Below are 22,537 nucleotides of genomic sequence, written 5' to 3'. Positions count from 1 at the left end.
TGTTCTAGTCTGGAAACCCTGGGATTTCAATAAAAAGGGAAGGTGACAGTTATAGTTTTCTGTGTTTATAGTTAAACTCTTTGTCCTTTCATTATAACAGAATTAACATAGATAAAACCACCATGGCTTTAAGAAAGCCATCTCATGTTCACTGTATCTCATGAAAATTGTATCAATTTTCAGATTTGGTTCTGAGCAAATCTGTCTCCAGAACCTGTACCAATGCTTTAATTTTTCTTTATTTCATTTTGACTTTTATGCAGCATTTGAATCAACTGACTAATGCTAATAATTCTTGAAAAGTCATTCCAATTAAAATCTTAATTGTTGTACTACTTTTCACTTCACTCTAACAAACAAACTACGTAGATAAATGGAAGTTGACAGTTACAGGAACACATATTTCGTATAATTAGTTATATATAGTTATATGAACATATAAAGTCAATGTATAATCTGCATATATATATATATGTTTATATATTATTGAGGCATGGCTAGTCATAAAAAACACATACAAGATCTAAAAAGTATCATGTTGATAACAGATTTCTAAAACTGGAGTATATTGTTTTAAGTATTTTTCTCAGTATATAGATCTTTAAAAAGTAGTGATTTCATTTAAAGTAATTATAACATTTAAGATACATAAAATTACTTATCTATTATTAAAATAATAAATGATTTTTACCCATGTCCCAAGTCCATCACATAGCACTTTTAATTCCCATGTTATTTTAGATCAACATTAACATTTTTAGTGTTTAAAAAGCAGGTATTTGCTTTCTTTCATATCTGCTTTCATACATGTATTTAGTATAAAAAAAATGAAAGAATTAAGTGGGTGCTGACAATTGAACTCCGGTCCTCTGGAGAAGCAGGAAGAGTTCTTAACCTCTGAGCCATCTATCCAGACATTCAATTCCTACGTTGGGGTAAGAATGTTACTTTCTGAAGTTGCCAGATAGGAAAAGTGAGGCACGATGTGGCTTTGCATCTCTTTCAAAAGCAGGATTTGCTCCCAGGAATTCTGAGCCTATCAGTGATCACCACAGCCGTGACCAGCCGCTGATGGTAACCTAGTATGCTCTCCTGGATAGCCAGCTTCATCCTCCTGATTCCTAGAATTTTGGAAGGAGGCTATCAGTGTCACGTGGTTTATATTTTATAGAATCTATCTTTTCCCATTTAAAGTTGGTGTCTGTTATTTATCAGAGTTAACCAATGGCATTTCTGACATCGATTCTTTCACCTCCAGCCTTGCTCCTCCCTGAGCCTTCTGCCACGTTGCCCCCACAGCACTTTACCCCATACATATTCACAAACAGCATCTGTGTTGTATCTCTCCTTTCATAGCGTTCCCCCTCACAGTCATCTCGATCCCCTTCTTACAACCTGTAGGAGCCCACGGTGGTCTGCTTCATCGCCTTTTTTATGGAAAAATAAGCCCACAAAGGAGAAAATGTTCCTTTCATTTCTTGGTTCCTAACACCTCAAAGTGCCAGGCAGAGTCCAGCTTTCACTAATACTTTGAATAAAAAGCTTATTTTCAAAAAAAAAAAAAGAAAGCCGGGCGGTGGTGGCGCACGCCTTTAATCCCAGCACTCGGGAGGCAGAGGCAGGCGGATCTCTGTGAGTTCGAGGCCAGCCTGGTCTACAAGAGCTAGTTCCAGGACAGGCTCTAAAAAAAAGCTGCAGAGAAACCCTGTCTCGAAAAACAAAAAAAAAAAAAAAAAAAAAAAAAGAAAAGTAAGTTGAAAAACAGCCAGCATTACTGTACCTGATCCAGGAGTAGAGACGTTAGGGGAGGTAGTTCTGTATAGACACAATACTCTCTCTGGAATTGCCCTCAATATAAGTCTCTCTGCATGGGCCCTGGATGCTCACAACTTGGTCTCTCAAGAATAAGAAGTTATAATAACATGGTTTATCATTGTGTATTTGATATAAGTAGAGTGATTAAAGTGCATTCCTATTAGTTTTAAAATATTCCTTTGAAACTAATTACCACTGTTTGCAGCAACACAATGATACCAATTACTTTTGTATTAATTAGTTTCTGTTCATTACTCCCTGTATATTTTTTGTGATGGTATAAATTAGGGAGCTAATAAATATCCACACATCTGCACAGATTTATACTCATGAAGTAAACATGAAGTAAACTTAATAAATCACATCACAGCAGAATCAGTATCAACAGGAAAGTCAGATCTTGAATACTGAAGAGCCCTTAAAACACACACACACACACACACACACACACACACACATTGTAACAGGGCTGCTAGTTAGTTTCCAGCCACTTACACCCAAAATAATCACACAGAAACCATATTATTTAAATAACTGCTTGTCTCATTAGCTCTAGCTTCTTATTGGCCTTTTTTTTTCTCATGGTTTATTTTTTTATATTTAAAAACGTCCATCTCCTCCCCTCTTCCTCCCCCTTCCCTCCCCTCCTCCTCCCCCTTCCCTCCCCTCCTTCTTTCCCTTCCCTCCCCTCCCCTCCACCCATACCCCTCCCTCCCTCTCAAGGCCAAGGAACCATCAGGGTTTCCTACTCTATGCTAAGACCAAGGTCCTCCCAACTCCCCCCAGGTCCAGGAAGGTGATCGACCAAGCTGAGAAGGCTCCCACAGAGCCCGTCCATGCAGAAGAATCAGAGCCCAGCGCCATTGTCCTTTGCTTCTCAGTCAGCCCCCGCTGTTGGTCACATTCAGAGAGACAGGTTTGGTCGCATGATACATCAGTCCCATTCCAACTGGAGTTGGTGATCTCCCATTAGTTCTGTCCCACCGTCTCCATGAGTGAACGCACCCCTCACGTTCCTGACTTTCTTTCTCATGTTCTCTCTCCTTCTGCTCCTCATCAGGACCTTGGGAGCTCAGTCCGGTGCTCCAATGTGGGGCTCTGTCATTTTCTTCATCTATCATCAGGTGGAGGTTCTATGGTGATATGCAAGAAATTCATCAGTATGGCTATAGGAACTGGCCTTTTCAGGCTCCCTCTCCTCAGCTGCCCAAGGAACTAGCTGGGGGAAACCTGGGAACCCCTCTAGGGTCAAGTCTCTTGTCAACCCTCAGGTGGCTCCTTAAATTAAGATATATGCTTCCCTGCTCCCATATCCACCCTTCCTGTATCCCAAGCATCCCATTCCTCTGAGCTCCCCCTATTCTCCCCCTCATGCTTTTCTCTCACCATCTTCCCTTGGCCCAGATATATAGTGAGAAATAGATAAAGCATCCTGTCGGAGGTTAGGAAACCTGCCTGCTAGGAAACCTGCATGCTAGCCTCAGCTTAACTTCTCATAGCTTGAGGTTTTTTTGATGATTTTTATGGTCTTCTGTTGGTATTGTATAAAATTAGCACTTCAGGCTCAATGACTGCTAGTCTCTTCTAGAATTAAAATTTTGTGCCTATAAAGAAATAATGGGTTCCTCTCTGGTTTTGGGCAATGAGTGGCATAAAAAGGTTGTACTTAAAGAAGATAAAAAGAAATCAAAAGATTTTTAAAAATCACTGAAAATATTAAATTGTAGAAGCTTTACTATTTCATGTAAGTAAAAACAGTTAATTTATGTAGAGATCTGCAATCATATAAATAAAGTTGTAGTCCTCATTTTGATCAGTCATTCATTTACTTTAAAAAAATAAATAAATAAATCACACACTTGCAGAAATGCATTCACATTTTTAGTAAAAACAATAAACACTATAAATTAGTTCATTGTATAAGGATAACTAGTTATTATTTTTTTTAAAGTTTCCAGTTTCCTTTAATTTTTTTTGGTTTATTTTCTTATATTTAAAAATTTCCATCTCCTCCTCCTTCCCTTCCCTCCCCTCCTCCCATAGCCCCCCTCCCTCCCTTTTCAGGCCAAGGAGCCATCAGGGTTCCCTACTCTATGTTAAATTGCAGTCTGCAGTCACACTGAGGATAGAAAAACTCTCTAGTGTCTTGGCTGTTTTGCTTTCCTGATCTTCAGTTTAAACTCCATTGTCTGTCTCTGGATTTTTATTATTAGTGCTAGGGAGAGGCATTGAAGATGAAGCTGATATGAAGATAAAGCAAACCATAATTCTATAGGTTTCATTAACACTCTCATAGGAACTCTTTCCGAAAATGACCATAATCTTTGATCTTGCATTTTTATCTTTGTTCACACTAATATTTTTAAAAAGTTGAACTTGTGTTTTGATAAGAAGCTCCACTAGTCACTTTTTGTATAAGTCTTTCACAAAGTAACATTAGACATATAATTTGAAGAGTTTGGTAGCATGATAGGCCCTTTAACCTGAGAAGTAGTTACTACAGCTCATATTTTGCATGCAAATGGATGGAAATAGAAAACACTATCCTGAGTGAGATAACTCAGACCCAAAAAGATGAATATAGTATATGCTCACTCATTAGTGGACTCTAGCCATAAACAAAGGACATTGAGCCTATAGTTCTCAAGCCTAGAGAAGCCAAATAACAAGGTGAACCTAAAGAAAAACATATATAGATCCTCCTGGAAATGGAAATAGACAAGATCTCCGGGCAAAAGTTGGGAGCATGGGGGTGAGGCTAGAGGTGAAGGTAGGGTTGGGGGAAGGGGAGAGGGGGAGAGAGCAGAGAGAAGCCATTTTAGGGTTGGCAAGAGACTTGGCTCTAGAGGGGATCCCAGGTGTCCACGGTGATGTCCCCAGCTAGGTACATGGGCAGCAGAGTAGAGGGTGCCTGAACTGGCCTTGCCCCACTATCACACTGATGATTATTTCGAATATCACCATAGAATCTTCGTCGGGCAACAGATGGAGATAGAGACATAGATCCTTATCAGAACAATGGACTGAGCCACCAAGGTCCAGTTGAAGGGCAGAGGAGGGAGAAGATGAGCAAGGAAGTCTGGACCGTGAAGGGTTGGACCCCCTGTTCTAATGGGAGCCTGTTCTAATGGGGGCTCACCAAATCCAGCTGGAATGGGTCTGAAGGAGCATGTGATCAAATTGGACTCTCTGATTGTAGCTGACAATGGGGGCTGACTGAGAAGCCATTGATAAAGGCACTGGGACTTGTTTTTACGGCATGTTCTGGCTTTTTGGGACCCTAGTCTAAATGGATGCACAGATCCCTAGGCCTGGATGTATGTGGGAGAGCCTTGAACTTCCCACAGGGCAGGGTTTTCTGCCCTCTCTCAAGCAGGGACAGGGAGGGAAGAGGGGGAGTGCAGAAGTGTGAGGGGATTGGGAGGAGGGAAGGAAGTGTAAATATTTGAATGGAAAAATAAAAAATAAGATTTTTTTATCATTTTATCCTATATAATGCTTTTTAAAAATCTTTTTGTTTTTAAATTTCATCTTACATTCCTACCACAGTTCTCTCTCCTACCTCTCCTCCCACCTCCATTTGCCTCCCCTCCAAGTCCACTTCCCATCCACTCCTCCCAACTCATAAGGGCTCCTATAGGGAGTCAACAAATACAAATATGGACATACAGAGACTGACATGTCTTGCAGAGGAATGGCACAGGTCTTAAGCAGATGCTGTGCTAGAGCAGAAAGAAGTGGACACATAGACTTACCCCCAAACCAAAAATCTATTACCAAGTGATATCTACTTGCAGGTGAAAAGTTATTTTTCTCCAAATGAGCCTCACTAGGGAAACAGAATACTCTTAAAGGAAGGATGAATTCCCATTAGTAGATGTCTAACTAAAAATTGATTCAAAGGCATCTTTGGAGATTAGTCAATCCTTGTCTCATCATGTCTTTTAAAGGTTTTTTTTCCAATATCTGCTTTAATTTTTTAAAAGTTTATCATTCTCTCTCTCTTCTCTCTCTCTCTTTTCCTCTCTCCCTTCTTCCCTCCCTCCATCCCTCCTTCTCTTTCTCCCTCACTCCCTTCCTAGGACCTTTGCTTATATGTTTTCCAGTATAGTGTTTATTGGAATTCCTGTGTGCAGAGTAGTGGATCTCTGAGACTGTATGTATCTTATTCCTTTTCTTAATTTTTTTGTTTTTGATTTATTTTAGTATATTTTATTTTTATCCCTTAGAAGCCTTTTTTTTTCTTTTTTTCATTTATTTTACACACCGACCTCCTCTTCTCCTGTTCCCTACCCCAGTCTCCTATCTAGCCCCCCCACCTCCCAGCATCCACTCCTCCTCCACCTCAGTCCCCTTTCAGAAAGGGACAGGCTTGCCATGGGAGTCAATAAAGCACACCACATCAAGCTGAAGTAGGACCAAGCTCCTCCCTTTGCATCAAGGCTGTGCAAAGCATCCAAGCATGGAAAATAAGTTCCCAAAAGCCAGGTTAAGTGCCAGGGACAGGTTCTAATTCCACTTTTAGGAGCCCCACAAAAGGATCAAGCTGCACAACTGTCACACCCATAAAGAGATCCTATGTCTGTCCCATGCAGGGTTCCTAGCTGTGGGTTCTGAGTCCTTGAGCTCCCAGGAGCTCAAGTCTGTTCTCACCCTCCCCTGACCTTGAAGGCCCCTGACTTTTACAATCCCTCCTCCCTCTCTTCAACAGAACTCCCAGTTGAGCTTGGCCCAGTGGAGGAAGGTCACCAATCGTACTGCAGGAGAAGGGCAGTTTTGGCACCCATTCCACTATTGTTAGGAGTCTTAGCTGGAGTTATCATTGTGAATTTCCTGTTTATTTTCTAATGAGAAACACGAAGCAGGTAGATCCTAAAACGAGGGTTGGTGAAGAGGACCTTGAAGAATAATGGAAGGGGAAAACATAATCAACATATATAATATAAAAATATATTTTCAACAAAAGAAAAAAAGAATAAATTGTAATGGAATATGTTGTCACCCTGTCTATGGCAACATCCAATGTAAGAACCACATGTTCTCAGGAACGTGATTTGCTGCTTTAGTGCTTCAGTAACCTGACAAATAAAGATGAAAAAAGAAAATAGAAAGGAAGAACAGGAAAGTTGTTTACTTTAAAGAAATTGAATATTTATTTTTAAATCATTACATTTGTATAAAGTCTCTTTATGGACTACTTAAAAGCAGTACTATGTATACATATTAATAGATGTATATTTACTTTACTAATGTTATAAGCCTTAAAAAATCTATGTTCTGACATTTTATTTTATGACTTTATTTTTTTTCCTCTTTGTATCTCAGATACAACTGAAGTCCTTTGGTTAACAGAGATGGTATTCTGAGATTGAAAACATCTTTACAGTTTATATTGCAGGTACATATTTAAGAAACTGAATAACAGTAAATACTAGATTGAGGATGCAAATCTTTGGACAAGAGAATATTTCACTGTGATTGAAATAGAAAGAATGGAGAAAAAAGGAAGGCTTGATAGTTTGTAACTCCAGTAGAGAAGAATATTATATCAGAATCCTTTAAATAGCTTCTTAAAAGCAACATATGTCAAAGTTCTTTAAATTCTAACTAGTATGGACTTATTCACATCTAAATAATTTCCTTAATAATAAACTCTATAATACATTTCCTTCCTCTACCACACAGGCAGATATTTAGATATAAGAAGAAGCAATTCAGCCCAAAGTCAATGAGCTGCCCATGTTGATATGGTATTTATTTTTCCTGAAGAGTAGTTCCTGTGTCTCTATGTCTTTTTCAATTTTGGATTCACCTGATCATAAACACAAAGTTTAAAGTACTCAGTTTAATTCCACTGGCATATACTCATTCTTGAATAACATTGTTTGTTTGTGAAGAAATTCAGAGCACAAAAATGTAGAAATATTAAATAAATCACATAATAGTACATTTAAGTCTAAATAACAAACTAGAAGAAGAATCAGAGTTGATTGGTAATAAAAGTTTCATAACATGAAAATTAAGCATTAGCAAAATACATTATTACAGTAGGACATATTTAGAGTCTAAAACAATTATTTAGATATTATAATATGCTACAAACACTTCATAATCTTTTTTTTTGTTTTTTTTTTTTCCTTTTTTTTCGAGACAGGGTTTCCCTGTAGTTTCTAGAGCCTGTCCTGGAACTAGCTCTTGTAGACCAGGCTGGCCTCGAACTCAGAGATCCGCCTGCCTCTGCCTCCCGAGTGCTGGGATTAAAGGCGTGCGCCACCACCGCCCGGCCACACTTCATAATCTTTAACAAACTGATATTATTGATTCATATGAATGGTAGAATATTAAATCTCAACTATCATAAGTATGCTTGTGTAAATGTAAGGCATTTTCTTAAAGTAATCTTTTATGTCTGAGCCTGCTCAAGGCTTCTTTTACATCCTTGTTCCTCAAGCTGTAAATCAGAGGGTTTATCATGGGGATAATAAGGAGGTAAAAGACTGATGTCATTTTGTCTTGGTCTAGAGAGTAGGCAGAGCTAGGTCTAAAATACATGAAGAGCATGGTCCCCTGGAAAATCCCAACTGCAGTCAGGTGGGAGGCACAGGTAGAGAAAGCCTTGAACCATCCCCCAGCAGAGCTGATCTTTACCACAGATGAGATGATGTAGCAGTAAGAAATGAGGACTCCTGCAATGGTGCTCAATTCAATAAAACCAAAAAGAGCGAATAATACAAGTTCATTGAGCTGTGTGTCAGAGCAGGAAAGAAGTAGGACTGGAGGTAAATCACAAAAGAAGTGATTAATCTGAGTAGAACCACAGAAACATAAGCTGAATGCCAATGAGGTATGTATGAAGCCATCTATAGTTCCTATCAGGTAAATTCCAGTTAAGAACTGACAACAAACTCTACTGGACATGTCCACAGCATACATCAGAGGGTTGCTGATGGCTTTGTATCTATCAAAGGCCATCACTGCCAGAAGCATGCACTCAACATCTATAAAAATAGAGACAATCAAGAGTTGGAGAAAACAGCCAACAAAGGAAATTGAATTTTCTCCAAGAAGGTCTACTAGCATCTTGGGGCCAACTGCAGTGGAATAGCAGAGGTCAGACAAAGAGAGATGGCTGAGGAAGAAGTACATTGGTGTGTGAAGCTGAGTATCCGTTCTGATTAATGTGATCATTCCTAGATTTGTCAGAAGAATAGTAAGGTAAACAATCAGAAATACTATGAACAAAGTTACTTTCATCTCTGGCTTGTTGCTAATTCCCAACAGAAGAAATTCGGGTGCAGATGAGCAGTTTCTCTTGTCCATTCTTCTTTGTGCATGATCTAAATAGTTACAAAAATCATTAAGATAATAGCTTTTTAGGGTTTTATTTTCTTTTGGATACATAATGCAGAAAATATTCACATTCTTAGGCCTGCACCAGGTGCACAAGCAGACTATGAAAACAGCTAACATAAAATGCAGTAGTAATATAATATGATTATAGAAAAGTCATCATAGAAGAGAATCATTACATTGATTTTACATCCATGTCTACAACTATCATCTATCTGTCTATCATCTATCTATCATCTATCTATCTATCTATCTATCTATCATCTATCTATCATCTATCTATCTATCTATCTATCTATCATCTATCTATCTATCTATCTATCTATCTATCTATCTATCTATCATCTATCTATCATCTATCTATCATCTATCTATCTATCTACTTATTTACCTATCAACCTATCTATTGATTTATATTTTTAAGACACGATCTATATGACATGTCTTTATCTCCATCACTCATTTATTAAGTAAAATGTGTGAAAAAAAAGTTGCTAATTTATGATCTCCAATAGTGCAAAGGAAATAACAAATTACATACAAATCATAACATAAGATATATTTTATTTAGTCTTATTATAGTCATAATCAGTACCATTATAATGTTCATTATAAATTTTATATGTATCTATTCACATTAGCAGACAATAGATTAAGAGAGTCAGGGTAGTATTACAGTTTCTTAAGTGTTTACATAAAGATGAAAAACAATTTCTTATTACCCATCACTCATCACTAACTACTGCCTTTCTAACCTTTTTTATTTACTTAAATATGCTCAGAGGACAAACCTTTGACAAATAAACTAGAACTTGCAAGAAGTGGCAACAGTTGCTTACAGCAAATAATTTTGCTTAATTTAACTCTTGACTTTAAGATTGAGATGTAAATGTGAGTTAATTAGAAAAATTGTACAAATAAAATCCTTATGTATTTAGTGTTTACTTGATCAGTTCTATGGGAATAATCTGGTTATTTTTGTGTTTTATTATTTTTATAAAAAATTGAAGAGAGGAGAGTGAGAGAGGACAGGTAGAAAGAGTATGAATCATGGAATAACAGTTTAAAGGGTACTTTATAGTCTTTATATAGAAAAAATGAAGAAACAAATTCATAAACATATAATAATAAAATGTTGCCTGTAGATACTAAGTAGAATTTACATAACTACCTAAGCAGGAATAAAGCTAGTTATTCATTCTTTCTTGAACTTTAGTTCATGTCCAGGAAAGACTATATTTTTTTGTATTTTTACAAATAACCACTTAACCCACCTGTGACAAGAGAGACTTCCCAGCCTTACTGTTGTACTTGAAAATAAGTTCATCACATTTATCTTCATCTGAGTCTGTTGAGATTTAATTCTCTCGAGGCTCTGACTCTTCTGAGTTATTCCAATGTAATTAATTACATTCCTCTTTTAGGGTTTTCCCTGGGAATATACAACCAATGCACCTACAGTTGTCATATTCAGTGCTTATCCTTGTCTCCAGTTTTAGAGTGACATATTAATGGTGACAGACTTTTCTTTAGGAATTTTAGCGAAATCAGTCATTCAATGAAACTGAAATTGAACTTTATGTAGTGATGTCTACATTCTTCCTTATTTGTTTCGATTCATCCATGTCAAAGGCAATTTCATCCACAACCTATTTTAAAATGTGCTAATGTCAACTGTGAAAATAGTAACATTCCCATTTCTTCCTTCCTCCCTTCAAGCATTATTTCCATGTATCTCCTTCATTCTCTTCAAAAGTAATGGCCTGTTTTTTTTAATTATTGTTACACACATGCACACATATGCACACACATGCACCTGCATGTGCATATGTATGTGTGAGAGGACACAGTTTTGAATCCATTCCATTTTGACTAAAGGTCAGAGAATTCAAACCTATTCTTGTTCCTCAAGGACAGATAACAGGATATTTGGCCAACAGTGTGGCTACTGGATGTCTTGCTACTCAAAGATCAAACAATAGGACTTAGGGCATGGTTACTAGGTATTTTGAGATGTAAAGGGTTAATTAAGCTTGTTTCTTCCTTGTATTATGGGACGGAGTCTTTTGCCTTCCACTTTTAATTGGGGTACATAAGGACTATGAGTAATAAACCTGAGGGGGTTATAGTATTCCCTGGAAGCCCTTCCAACTCTATCTTCTGTCTCTTATCTATTTCTTTCCTCAATCCTCACTCCCCTTTTCAGAAACATGTGAACAAGTTGGCCAGTCCAACAAAAAGGCATGCTTGACTACAGAAAATGCACTGGCTCTCTCTGCGTACTATTATTTGAATGCCTCTGTTTTCAGGACTGAATATTTGGTACAGGGTAGCTAATTATGTATTCTTTCCTGAGGAAGACTAATTTTTCCACTCTCTGGATTCTTGTTTGTTTGTTTGTTTGTTGTCCAAGGTTTCTTTCCTGTCTAGTTCCTACAGTCGTTAGTTAAGTCACAAAGAAATCACACAGAGGTCTACATTACCTATAAACTGATTGTCCCATTAGCTCAAGCTTCTATTAACTCTTATAACTTGTATTAGCCCATTACTTTTGTCTATGTTAGACACGTGGCTTGGTACATTTTTCAGCATGGCAGTCACATCTTGCTTGCTCTGTGGCTGGATCAGGATGGCAGACTAGGACTTTCTTCTTCCCAGAATTCTCCTGTTCTCATTGACCCACCTCTAATCCTGTCTGGTTGTCACACCTCTACTTTCTGCCTGACTACTGGCCAATCATCATTTATTTAAAGTATAATTGACAAAGTGCAGACCATTGTCCCAACCATTTGTTTGTTTTCATATTTTGTTTTTTCGAGATAGGACTTCTCTGTAGCTTTGGAGCTTGTCTTGCAACTTGAACTGTTGACCAGACTGGCCTTGAACTCATAGACATCTACTTATCTCTGTCTCCCATGTATACACTCTGAGCATTCTTTAATTACATGTATTTCTTTGTTTAGTGATGTTGCCTCTTGTGAGTTCCCCTGTTAATATTTGCATGTCTACTGGTGTATTCCTTGTTCAGGTCATGTTTATCCTGTCATGTCAGTGACATTTTATGAATATAGGTCCTGACATTTCTAGGAAATCCAATGACAAAGGCAAATCCTTTTTTCTTTTGACTTTTAAAATTTTCCACCCCTCTTTCACAATGGTTTCTGAGTCTGAGGTGCAGGAGATGTATTGTGGAGATAAGCCTACACAGTTCTCCATTTTGATTTTTTATAATTTTCTAAATTGGCTCTGCTACAAAGATAATCTACCTTTTAAAAATCATTTGTCTGATTTTTACTCTTAATGTTCTCTGTCCAAGAAAAGCATTTTGATTGGTTGTAATAGTATCAAAGAGTTCCACAATTCCCTGGATTGGTTTATTTATTTAGGGATAAATTCAGAGTAAGGATAGCAATCTGCAGTGTTCTGCATGAGCTGGGAACTTGAACGGAATCCAGCAGAAAAGGGGCCACACTTTTCATCTGCACTTTTAGTACAGACCATACCCAAAATGGGCCAGTATCTTAAAAACTATTGACAGAAGGAGTTCCCACAACAGTCAATAGCCTTTTTCTAGTGTTGATAGTATAAGAAACCCCTACAGTGTACCTGATCATTGTTCACTGTGGAAACCTGAAAAACATTGAGTATCATACCCAAACATGAAGAGTGCATCCATAGATATGCTCACACAAGAATAAAAGTACCATACACACAAGCCTATATCAGTATCTTCTTTGACTCCAATATCCTTTCCTAGGGACACCCAGAGCAATGGATAACACCATTTATATTCTGAAGGGGTTGTACCATACCTTCTACTAAGCAGCCTCCCATATGTCAATATCCTCTGGAATGCTGGCCAAACACACACATAAGTGTTTCCATAGGTTTTAGTTGTCTAAGAATACAGTCAAATTGAAAGCCAATTTCCAATATCATATTTTATTGATGAAATAAATAAAGCTATTTCTTTCCCCTCACCAGAAAAAAATTTACCAGTGAGCATGATATAACATTTTTAAAGAATAATCACTTCAATGTGGAAAAATTTGCACAGCATCACTAATTAATCAACTTTTGTATTTGAGTGATATATCAAAGAAAAAGAAGTGACATTACACAGAAAATAACAAATTATCTTTTAAATCTCCAGAAATTAAATTGATGCTTTCTATTTCTACTATTCACTATTTACACATTATTCCCAATTACACAGAAAATAACAAATTATCTTTTAAATCTCCAGAAATTAAATTGATGCTTTCTATTTCTACTATTCACTATTTACACATTATTCCCAAAGAATAGAGTTGTGGTCCACTATTTGGACATAAAGAAAATTATTCATCTGGTTCAAATATTTTTGATACAATAATGGGATATCAAAATATTAGAATATCAATTTGTAGATAGATTATAGTGCACAGAAAATCTAAAAACATTTAATATTTATTTCCTATACTTGGTAAAATAAGATTAGAGTAGGCTGTGATGCATATCACATATGTCCAAACAGATCATAACATTTCATTCTTCATAACATTTCATCTTCAGCAACAAGAATGAAGGACAAAAGTCATATGTACAAACAGAATTTTAAGGTCAACACCCTAAGTGTATTTAATGATTTGACACTTCTACTGTCTTTATGACACATATAAGAGATGTTATTTTAGAAATTAAGTGTTGAAGGAAATATGAGAGGAAATAATTGAAGAAATAAAAAGAGTGATTTTAGATACAACAAAGTATGTAATATTCTGTCTGATTAGAACAGCATCATCAGAGTTTCCATGTCAGGCTTTAATTCTCTAAAGTATTTCACCAAGCAATATATTTCTCAATATAACAAATTTAGAAAGATGATTTCATGAGTCAGGTATGTTTTTTTTTGTTTTTTTTTTTCAGTTTGAAGTCTCTCTTCACTTATTCCACAATCATTGTAATGTCTAATTTTGACTGCCAGTTTGACGGCTTTGAAATCAAGTAAAACTAAGACAGCCAGGTTTATCTGCAGGAGATAGTTTCAATAATATCATGTAAGGTATGAAAGCTCACCCTAAATTTGGGACATACATTCTGGTGACAGCCCACCTAAAATGGCAATGATGAATGCAGGTAAATGCCTGATTGCTTTTACTTCAACGGGCAAGTTTATCTATCCTGTTCCTGAGGCATTCCTTCACTGGCAGCCAAACCTGCTCCTTCAGATTCAAATGGAGAATGAAGATCAACTGAATCATTCAGCTGTGTAGATTAAACAAATACCAGATTCTTTCAGTCAGACACACCCATTGTTAAACTGGTTGCACCACAACCTGTATGTCAGTATAATAATTCCCTTTAGGAATACATATATACATACATACATACATACATACATACATACATACATACGTTCTCTCTGTTATTTTCCTCTTCCTCTAAGGATGTCTGACTAATGCAATTACTTTAACAGATAAATACATATAGATACAAGTATGGTTTACATGCCATGATAAAGTAGTATGTGTTTATAGAATATGGGTTATTTCCACGAATACAACGTCTTCTAAGTTAGTGACAATCACTTGCCACCCCATTTGTTATTTTAATGTATTTCTCTGAATGATTTCTGCCAAGAGTGTCAATTGTCTCCACATCTTTCTGACTTTTTCACAGAAAATGGCATACTTGAGGTCATGGTCGCTTATCAGATGGAGATCACAGTTCTGGAAGATGGTAATCTAAATCAGTGATCTGCACATGGTGTCAGAAAGCCCCAAATTTGGTTCATAGATTTACCATTTCTTAGTATCCTCATTTGGTATGAAACACCAGGAGTCTCTAATTTTATAGAGGAGCACAAATTTCTTCACTGGAGTATACCTTCAGAATTTTTATCACTTCCTATAATTCTTGTATGCTAATATTGTAGTTAAGTGGATTGATTGTCAACACAGGGGATTTAATGTGAGTTTTGATAAAAAAAATCATATTAAAGGTTAATGGTTATGTTAATAGTCTAATAGAAACAAGAAGTCTTTCACTCCAAATTATTAATATATCAGGGTTTTTAAAAATTCTACCTTGATGTCTTTTTTTAAAGAGAGTACTGTATATTACGGAAGTTAATAAATGAATAGGACACATATGTTGGTCTCAAACTGTTTCTTATTATTAGACTTCAGCACAAATACTTAGCAAATTAAAAAATTGATATTATCAATTTTGTTTTGTGCAGTAGAAAACCAATAGACATGATACATATCTGTGTAATCATTAAATTCCCTTAAAGCCACATTTTATTTCTGAGCTTGGCCAGGGCTTCTTTCACATCCTTGTTCCTCAAGCTGTAAATCAGAGGGTTTATCATGGGGATAATGAGGAGGTAAAAGACTGATGTCATTTTGTCTTGGTCTAGAGAGTAGGCAGAGCTAGGTCTGAAATACATGAAGAGCATGGTCCCCTGGAAAATCCCAACTGCAGTCAGGTGGGAGGCACAGGTAGAGAAAGCCTTGGAACGACCCCCAGCAGAGCTGATCTTTAAGACTGAGGAGATAATGTAGCAGTAGGAGATAAGGACCCCTGAGATAGTGCTCAGTTCAATGAAACCAAAAAGGGTGAACAATACCAGTTCATTGACCTGTGTATCAGAACAGGAAAGCAATAAAACAGCAGGAAAATCACAGAAGAATTGATTAATATATGTTGAGCCACAGAAACATAAGCTGAATGCCAATGAGGTATGTATCAAGCCATCTATAGTTCCCAACAGATAAATTGCAGTTAAGAACTGGTAACAAACTCTACTGGACATGTCCACAGCATACATCAGAGGGTTGCTGATAGCTTTGTACCTATCAAAGGCCATCACTGCCAGAAGCATGCACTCAATATCTATAAAGACACATACTAATAAGAATTGCAGGAAGCAGGCTACAAAGGAGATTGGATTATTCTCTGCGAGAAGGTCCAACAGCATCTTTGGTCCCACTGCCGTGGAATATGATAAGTCAGAGAAGGCAAGGTGACTGAGGAAGAAGTACATTGGTGTATGAAGCTGGGAATCCATTCTGATCAAAAGGATCATTCCAACATTTGACAGCAGAATAATAAGATAAACAACAAGAAACACAACAAATAAAACCCCTTTCATGTCAGGGTTACTGGAAATTCCCAGGAGAAAAAATTCGGGTAATAAAGAGCAGTTTTCCACATCCATTCTTCTTTTTTCATGGTCTAAATGATTACAAAAATTTTCAGTATCATGATATATTGGGCTTTTTATTTCTCAGTATGGTTCTGTATAATAAACTCAGGAAAATGTAATATAATTGCTAAATGGAATGATATGTTGAGATATTTTGTGCATAATGTACACTAAGAAAACTTGCTCAGTACATAGTCGCTTTTTCATTAATAAAAAACCCGCTAAATTGTGTAGATAATCAACATTCTTTGAAATGTATAGATATATTTCATTTTTTTTTCTGACTTGCCTAGAACTCTGACACTCATGTTTAGGCAATGTATTTGAAATAAATAGAATATTATCCAGATTTAATATAATAGAATATTTAATAACCATGAGAGCAATACAGAACATCTCATCACTTAATCAAAAGCAATCATTGTCATTATAGTTGCTCCATTCACTATTCTATTTGTTACAAGTTAGTTATGAAACAAAATCAAGTTTTCAGAGAGTCATAAAAGAAAATTAATGTGGAATTGTGTTATGATGCTACTTATTTGCTTAATATTTAAACATGACCAGCTACTCCCTTTCACTGGAAAAAACAACCTATCCAACTTTTCAAATCCTATGTAAGTCAAATAAAAGTAGTAGAATATACTAAACACTCACTAGAACATGTCCCTGATTATCAGGATACAGATTTTTTTGATACTACAGAATCAGAGTAATCTATGTGCTTTTCATTCCTCAACTGACTTCCTCATATGTTCAATAAAAACAAAATTTTATTTTTATTGTCTTAACCCACAAGTGTACCTGAAATAAGGCAGTCTTGCTGTCATTTCTCTGGTGCAGATGGACCAGGTTGATCACATTTATTTTCAATAATACTATTGCGATTAAATTCTCTTGAGGTTCTTCCTTCCCATCCTCATATAATCCTAACATGACTAATTAGTGTCTGGGCTCAGGAGATTTTTTTCCTGGGCATCCTGAGACAATCATCCCTATGGCTGTTATTTCAACTCCTTACCCTTCAATCAAATTGATAATTTATGTTGATCAGAATTTTTAGTAAAATGTGACACATAATAAAACTAAAATTGACCTTTTATTAGCAATTTCCATATTCTTTATTATTTATCACAACTTGTCCATTTCTTAGATTACTTTCCAAAAATTTCGAAAAATTAACAATCTTATAGACTCTTTATTTGATTTTCATTGAATATTCTTTTCATATAATATTTTATCAGGAATTCCTCTCCCAGAAATCCTTCAAGGTCCTATCTACCTCTTCAGCCACACAATTCTACGTTCTTTCCTTCTTTTTCTCATTAGAATACAAACAAGCAAAAAATTAAAATAACAGATTTTTTAAAAGGCAAAGAAACACACAAATACAAGCAAAAACCATAAGAAAAGAAAAATAATATAAAAGTGAAAGAGCAACAAGACCCCCCCCCCCAACAAGAAAGATCAAACAAAGCAGTATGTGACAAAAGATCTCCAATAATATCATTGAATTAATTTTGTTTTGTCCATCTACTGCTGGGAATAGGATCAACTCTTAGGATTTAATATAACCAGTGTGACTCTATTGGAGAAAACTATTTTCTTTTTTGCACACAAGTTTCAATTGCAGACAGATTCTTGGTGAAGGGTGGAAGCCCATGTATATTTCCTCCTGTCAGAGTTTGAACATCATCTGGTTTGAACCTATGCCTGATGCCACATTTTCTGTGAGTTCAGATGTGTATCAGTCATTCTGTGTCTAAAAGACACTCTTTCCTTTGAGGCACCCATCCTGCAGAGGCTCCTGAGCTCCTAAGGGGAGAAATTTGATAAAGACATCCCATTTAGGACTGAGTTTTCTAAAATCTCCCAGTCTCTGAACCTTGTCCAATTGTGCGAATCTGTGTTAGTTTCCATCGACTCTTAGAGGAAACTTCTCTGGTGATGGCTGAGGGAGGCACTGATTGCCCCCCCCCCTCTCTCTCTATATATATGTGTGTGTGTGTGTGTGTGTGTGTGTGTGTGTGTGTGGTGTGTGTGTGTGGTGTGTGTGTGTCATTAAGAGTCATTTTATTGCAGTGTTTCTTTAGCAGAACAAAAGTATTTTTTTTCACCCTAGGCCCCTGGACTATCTAGTCTAAAGGCTGATAGCTTCACAGACAGTGTCACAGACAGTATCAGATGTTTTTCATTGTTATCTGAATGTAACATCATATCCACAACGACCATTTTTTTTATTTAATATCTGTTAAATCTAGAACATCGGCAGAGCTTCTTGTGACCCCTGCTCTATAACTGTGTTTGCCCACAGCCCAGCCCCCATTCCCAGGAACCTTACCACAGTGCTGTGCATGAAGATTACTAAACTCATGAGGAATCATTGAAAGAGCTCTGTTAAACAGTTCTAGGCCATTTAGTTAGTGTCCAAAAGAGTAAAAATGAACTTGAAAATACGATTTTAATACATATTGTTCAAATGCACCATTATATTTTAAAATGTACAACAGGTAAGTGCTTTAATTAAAAAGTAAGCAATCTACATTCCAGGTGTGTTATTTACAGTAGCTGTTAGCTGAGAATTTGTGGATGAAGTTTTGCATGCAATTCCAAATATCCAATATTTGTCAAATTACAACATCCTCAGCTCCCTTTCTAGCTCCTTAATAATGTCTTAATCTACAACTTACCCTATATCTTTAATTAATGCCAAATGCTAATTTGGTAGTAACTCTTATTTCACCATAAAATTACCTCTACACTCCATTCTAAAATTGTGTGTTTCAAATTTTCCTTCATTTGGCAGTGGTCTGTTGAAAACACAAACTATGAATTTAATTGCAGACCATTAAAATATGTTACCAAGTGTAATGGATTTATATTTAAGCACATTTACCTACATATTTATAATCTATCAATACATGTTACTCATTAAAAATTACATAAACTCTTGATAACTCTGTTATATGGAAAGAAACTATGATGTGAAAAATAAAATAGAGTTTCAAGAATCCTCTTGCATAAGTTTTAACATACTCTAATGGAATTGCCTCTAGAAACTTCTGAATGCAATTCAGTGAAGAAAATAAAGCATACAATACTAATTATGATAATGATGATGTTCTTTTCACTAATATGTTACAATATTTTAGTTATTTTTTACTTAAATAAAACCCCTAATGGTCCACATAGTCTTAGAAATATAAAAAAGTGGAATTATATATGAGTTTTCAGTCTACACACGTAAATATTCTCCTGGACACTAAGCATAGGAAGATACCAAAGGAAAGGCTTCCAGAATGAAGCACAACTAATTATTTTATACTTTTGTGTGGCTAAAAACTTAGACTAATGCTATATGTGATAGCATTCACATTTTATCCAGACACTCAGTAGGCAAAGGCAGAGGATCTCAGTGAGTTTGTGTCCAGCCTGGTCTACAAAGTGATTTCCAGGACAGCTAGGGCTGTTATACAGAGAAATCCTGACTTGAAAAACAAACAAATTTAGACTAATATTGAACATTTATATTTTTATGAATGAAAGCTGTCCTATTTCTTGACAAATTATCTACTAGACATTGTTCTGTCTCCAGGGAAAATTCTAACTCCAAAATACTTTACTTAAATTGACCGCAGAATATTTAATATGAAACTGCCTCTCTCACAAAAGGAAAAGTAGCACAAAATAAAGTGAATAAAAACCACCCTGCCATCTGTGTGCACCTTTACATGTTCCTGTTCTCTGATGAAAATGTAGCATGCACAATTTCTCTGCTGACTAATAATCTGTGTTCCTATTTTTATTGAAGTCTCTTAAAGCTAAGTGTCCTAATATAAATGGTCACTGAATGTGAAATGTCTCCAGTAGGTTCATATGTGGAACGTTTGGTATCCAATGATGATGCTGTTTTGGAAAGTGGTGAAACCATCAGGAATCAGAGCTCAAGGTCCACTTCTATGTCCAGTCTGTATTCTGTTTCCTTTTTTAACAACAATTCATAGAGGAGTCTACAATGCAAACTCCAGCCACCAAGGAGACAGCTATGACCATGTCTTTACTTACACTATGAAGTATGATATTTTCCCAATAATGTATTTGACAACCTGGGACCTCAACATGCTTGCAATGAACTGTACCAACAGACCACTTGAAACAATACAATGAGGTGCTTCTTCTGTACCAACCTAAGTAATGCCTTATTTTCACTAAACACATCCTGGAGAGTAGACAGAGTCTCTAGGCAATATGTCCATGCAGCATAGATTGTTTGGGGGTGTATATACAGTAATGCAAGTGTGTCTGAGTTAACTTTCAAATGAAGGCTTTATATATAATCTTTGGCCTATGCTTGATTTTGTATCTATATGATCAAAGTCGTATGTATCACTGGAAGAAACACAGGCAGTGAGGAAAGTTTATAGAATTCAATTCTGTCAAGCAATACAGAAAACACTCAATACTATGTTTCCACCAATCAGCTGTTAATTTTCTTAGTTTTCCATAAAGGAAGGCAGAAGAAAATTACCCAGGGCTCTTCAGTACTCTAAGTCAAAAAACCCACAACCCTCTTTGGCAGCTTCTCTTATCTGCATTATCATTTTGCTACTAAATAAATTTCCCATGCTACTTTGCAATCTCTGTGTTAATGTTGTTGTTGTTTTGTGTGTGTGTGTGCATGTGTACATGCACAGTAAAGTAAGTAATACAAAATTGCCAACTAATCAAAGTGCCAGGAATGAGTAACTGTGGAGTGTTCACCCATAATTGGGATGTCTATATCACACCTGTTCTTCCAGGCACCTTTGAAGAGGAGGGGTACAAACAGAAACTGAAAGTTGGGGTATATGTGGGCAAAAATATTTTCTGTACATGGGAGGATCATATTAACTCAGAGCAGTTCTTGTTTTCTTCACAAGATCAATGCATTCCACATTTCAGCGTAGAGGAAAGAGGTGATCGTGCACTCCTAGAACATGTGAGAGATATTGATAGTTGATGCTTGATGAAAAAACAGCACTTTTTAACTTGTGTGGCCTCTGATCAATTAACCATGATCCAGAGCATGACTACAGACCCAGGAACAGACAGGCAACACAAATGAGACTTGATGTGCTATTAAAACTAGGAGTTTGGAGTGATGCATTGAGCTGTGAATTCCATAAAAATGCATAGCATATACAAAATAAATTCTAAGAATTGCAAATAAAATGTCAAAAACATGAAAAATCATAAAGTAGCATTTTAAGAGGTGACTAATTTTGGGAATATTTTACAAAGATGAAAAATAGGTAGAAAAAAAATGATTATCCGTGAACCCCAAACTGTGGGGACCCACAGTTGTGAGCCTGTTCCACCTTAACTGGAGGTCAGAAAGTTTGAGCTTGTTTTGGCTCTCTCAAAGTTGTTGACGGCAGGTGTGGCTAAAGAGTCTGACCAAGGGCGTAGTTAATTAGCATTGTGGGTATAGAGGTAGATCTGCTCCACCTGGAGAATTATATCATGTTAATGAAGTCTGTTGCATCCCCCTCCACTTTTGTAGTGAAGTAAAGGTGTGAAAAATAAATGAGCCGATTGCAGTATCCATTTAATGTCCCTACCAATGCTGTTCTGTGTTTGTTTCTCTTATTTCTCTAATACCTCTGTTCCTTTGGCTTAAAAATTCTAATCCTGACAGTCGTACCATGGAATGAATGAGTTTTGTTTGATGCCTTTAGTAAGCACAGAAAATAGGAAAGTAGAAAAAAGAAAGCTGATGAACTAAGAGATAGAAGAATTGTTTGATATAATAATTCCACAGAGTCTCTTAACAAGGCCAATCAAATTATTCTTTAGAACATACACTGATTAGATTTATTTGACAATTACAGAGAATTATTAATGAAAGTTGATGTCATTTTATTGACAAACGTGATCAAAATTTTTGCAGACTTTGGGATAACTTCATAGGAGATTTTCAAGTTTTACCCTTTAAAAGTTCTAAAATGCTACAACCGGAACATAAACACGCTGCTCGGAAGAATATGGAAGAGCAAAATTGTGACAAATATTTGAACACTAATCATTTCATTCACAAGGATGGTACCATGGATTGTGCTGGCAGTCATTCTTCTTATAATCTGACAAAGAACTTCCTGTCAGCAGAACTTGACACTATGACCAAGAACTAATTCTTCAAGG

The 22,537-nt window shown here is 36.3% G+C and overlaps 2 protein-coding genes across 2 annotated transcripts; both read right to left on the bottom strand.

Moving 5' to 3' along the window:
* Positions 1-8,205: 8,205 nt before the first annotated feature.
* On the bottom strand, positions 8,206-9,138 carry LOC119819292 (olfactory receptor 5W2-like). Its single transcript, XM_038337417.1, has one exon. It carries the CDS (start codon positions 9,133-9,135, stop codon positions 8,206-8,208), a length of 930 nt encoding a protein of 309 aa, XP_038193345.1. The 5' UTR covers positions 9,136-9,138.
* A 6,298-nt stretch (positions 9,139-15,436) lies between these two features.
* Positions 15,437-16,375, bottom strand: LOC119819300 (olfactory receptor 5W2-like). Its single transcript, XM_038337426.1, has one exon. It carries the CDS (start codon positions 16,367-16,369, stop codon positions 15,437-15,439), a length of 933 nt encoding a protein of 310 aa, XP_038193354.1. The 5' UTR covers positions 16,370-16,375.
* Between the last annotated feature and the right edge of the window lie 6,162 nt (positions 16,376-22,537).

Source organism: Arvicola amphibius, chromosome 7 (genome assembly GCF_903992535.2).
Source record: "Arvicola amphibius chromosome 7, mArvAmp1.2, whole genome shotgun sequence".
Lineage (NCBI taxonomy): Eukaryota > Metazoa > Chordata > Mammalia > Rodentia > Cricetidae > Arvicola > Arvicola amphibius.
This window is presented reverse-complemented; position numbering and strand designations above follow the sequence as displayed.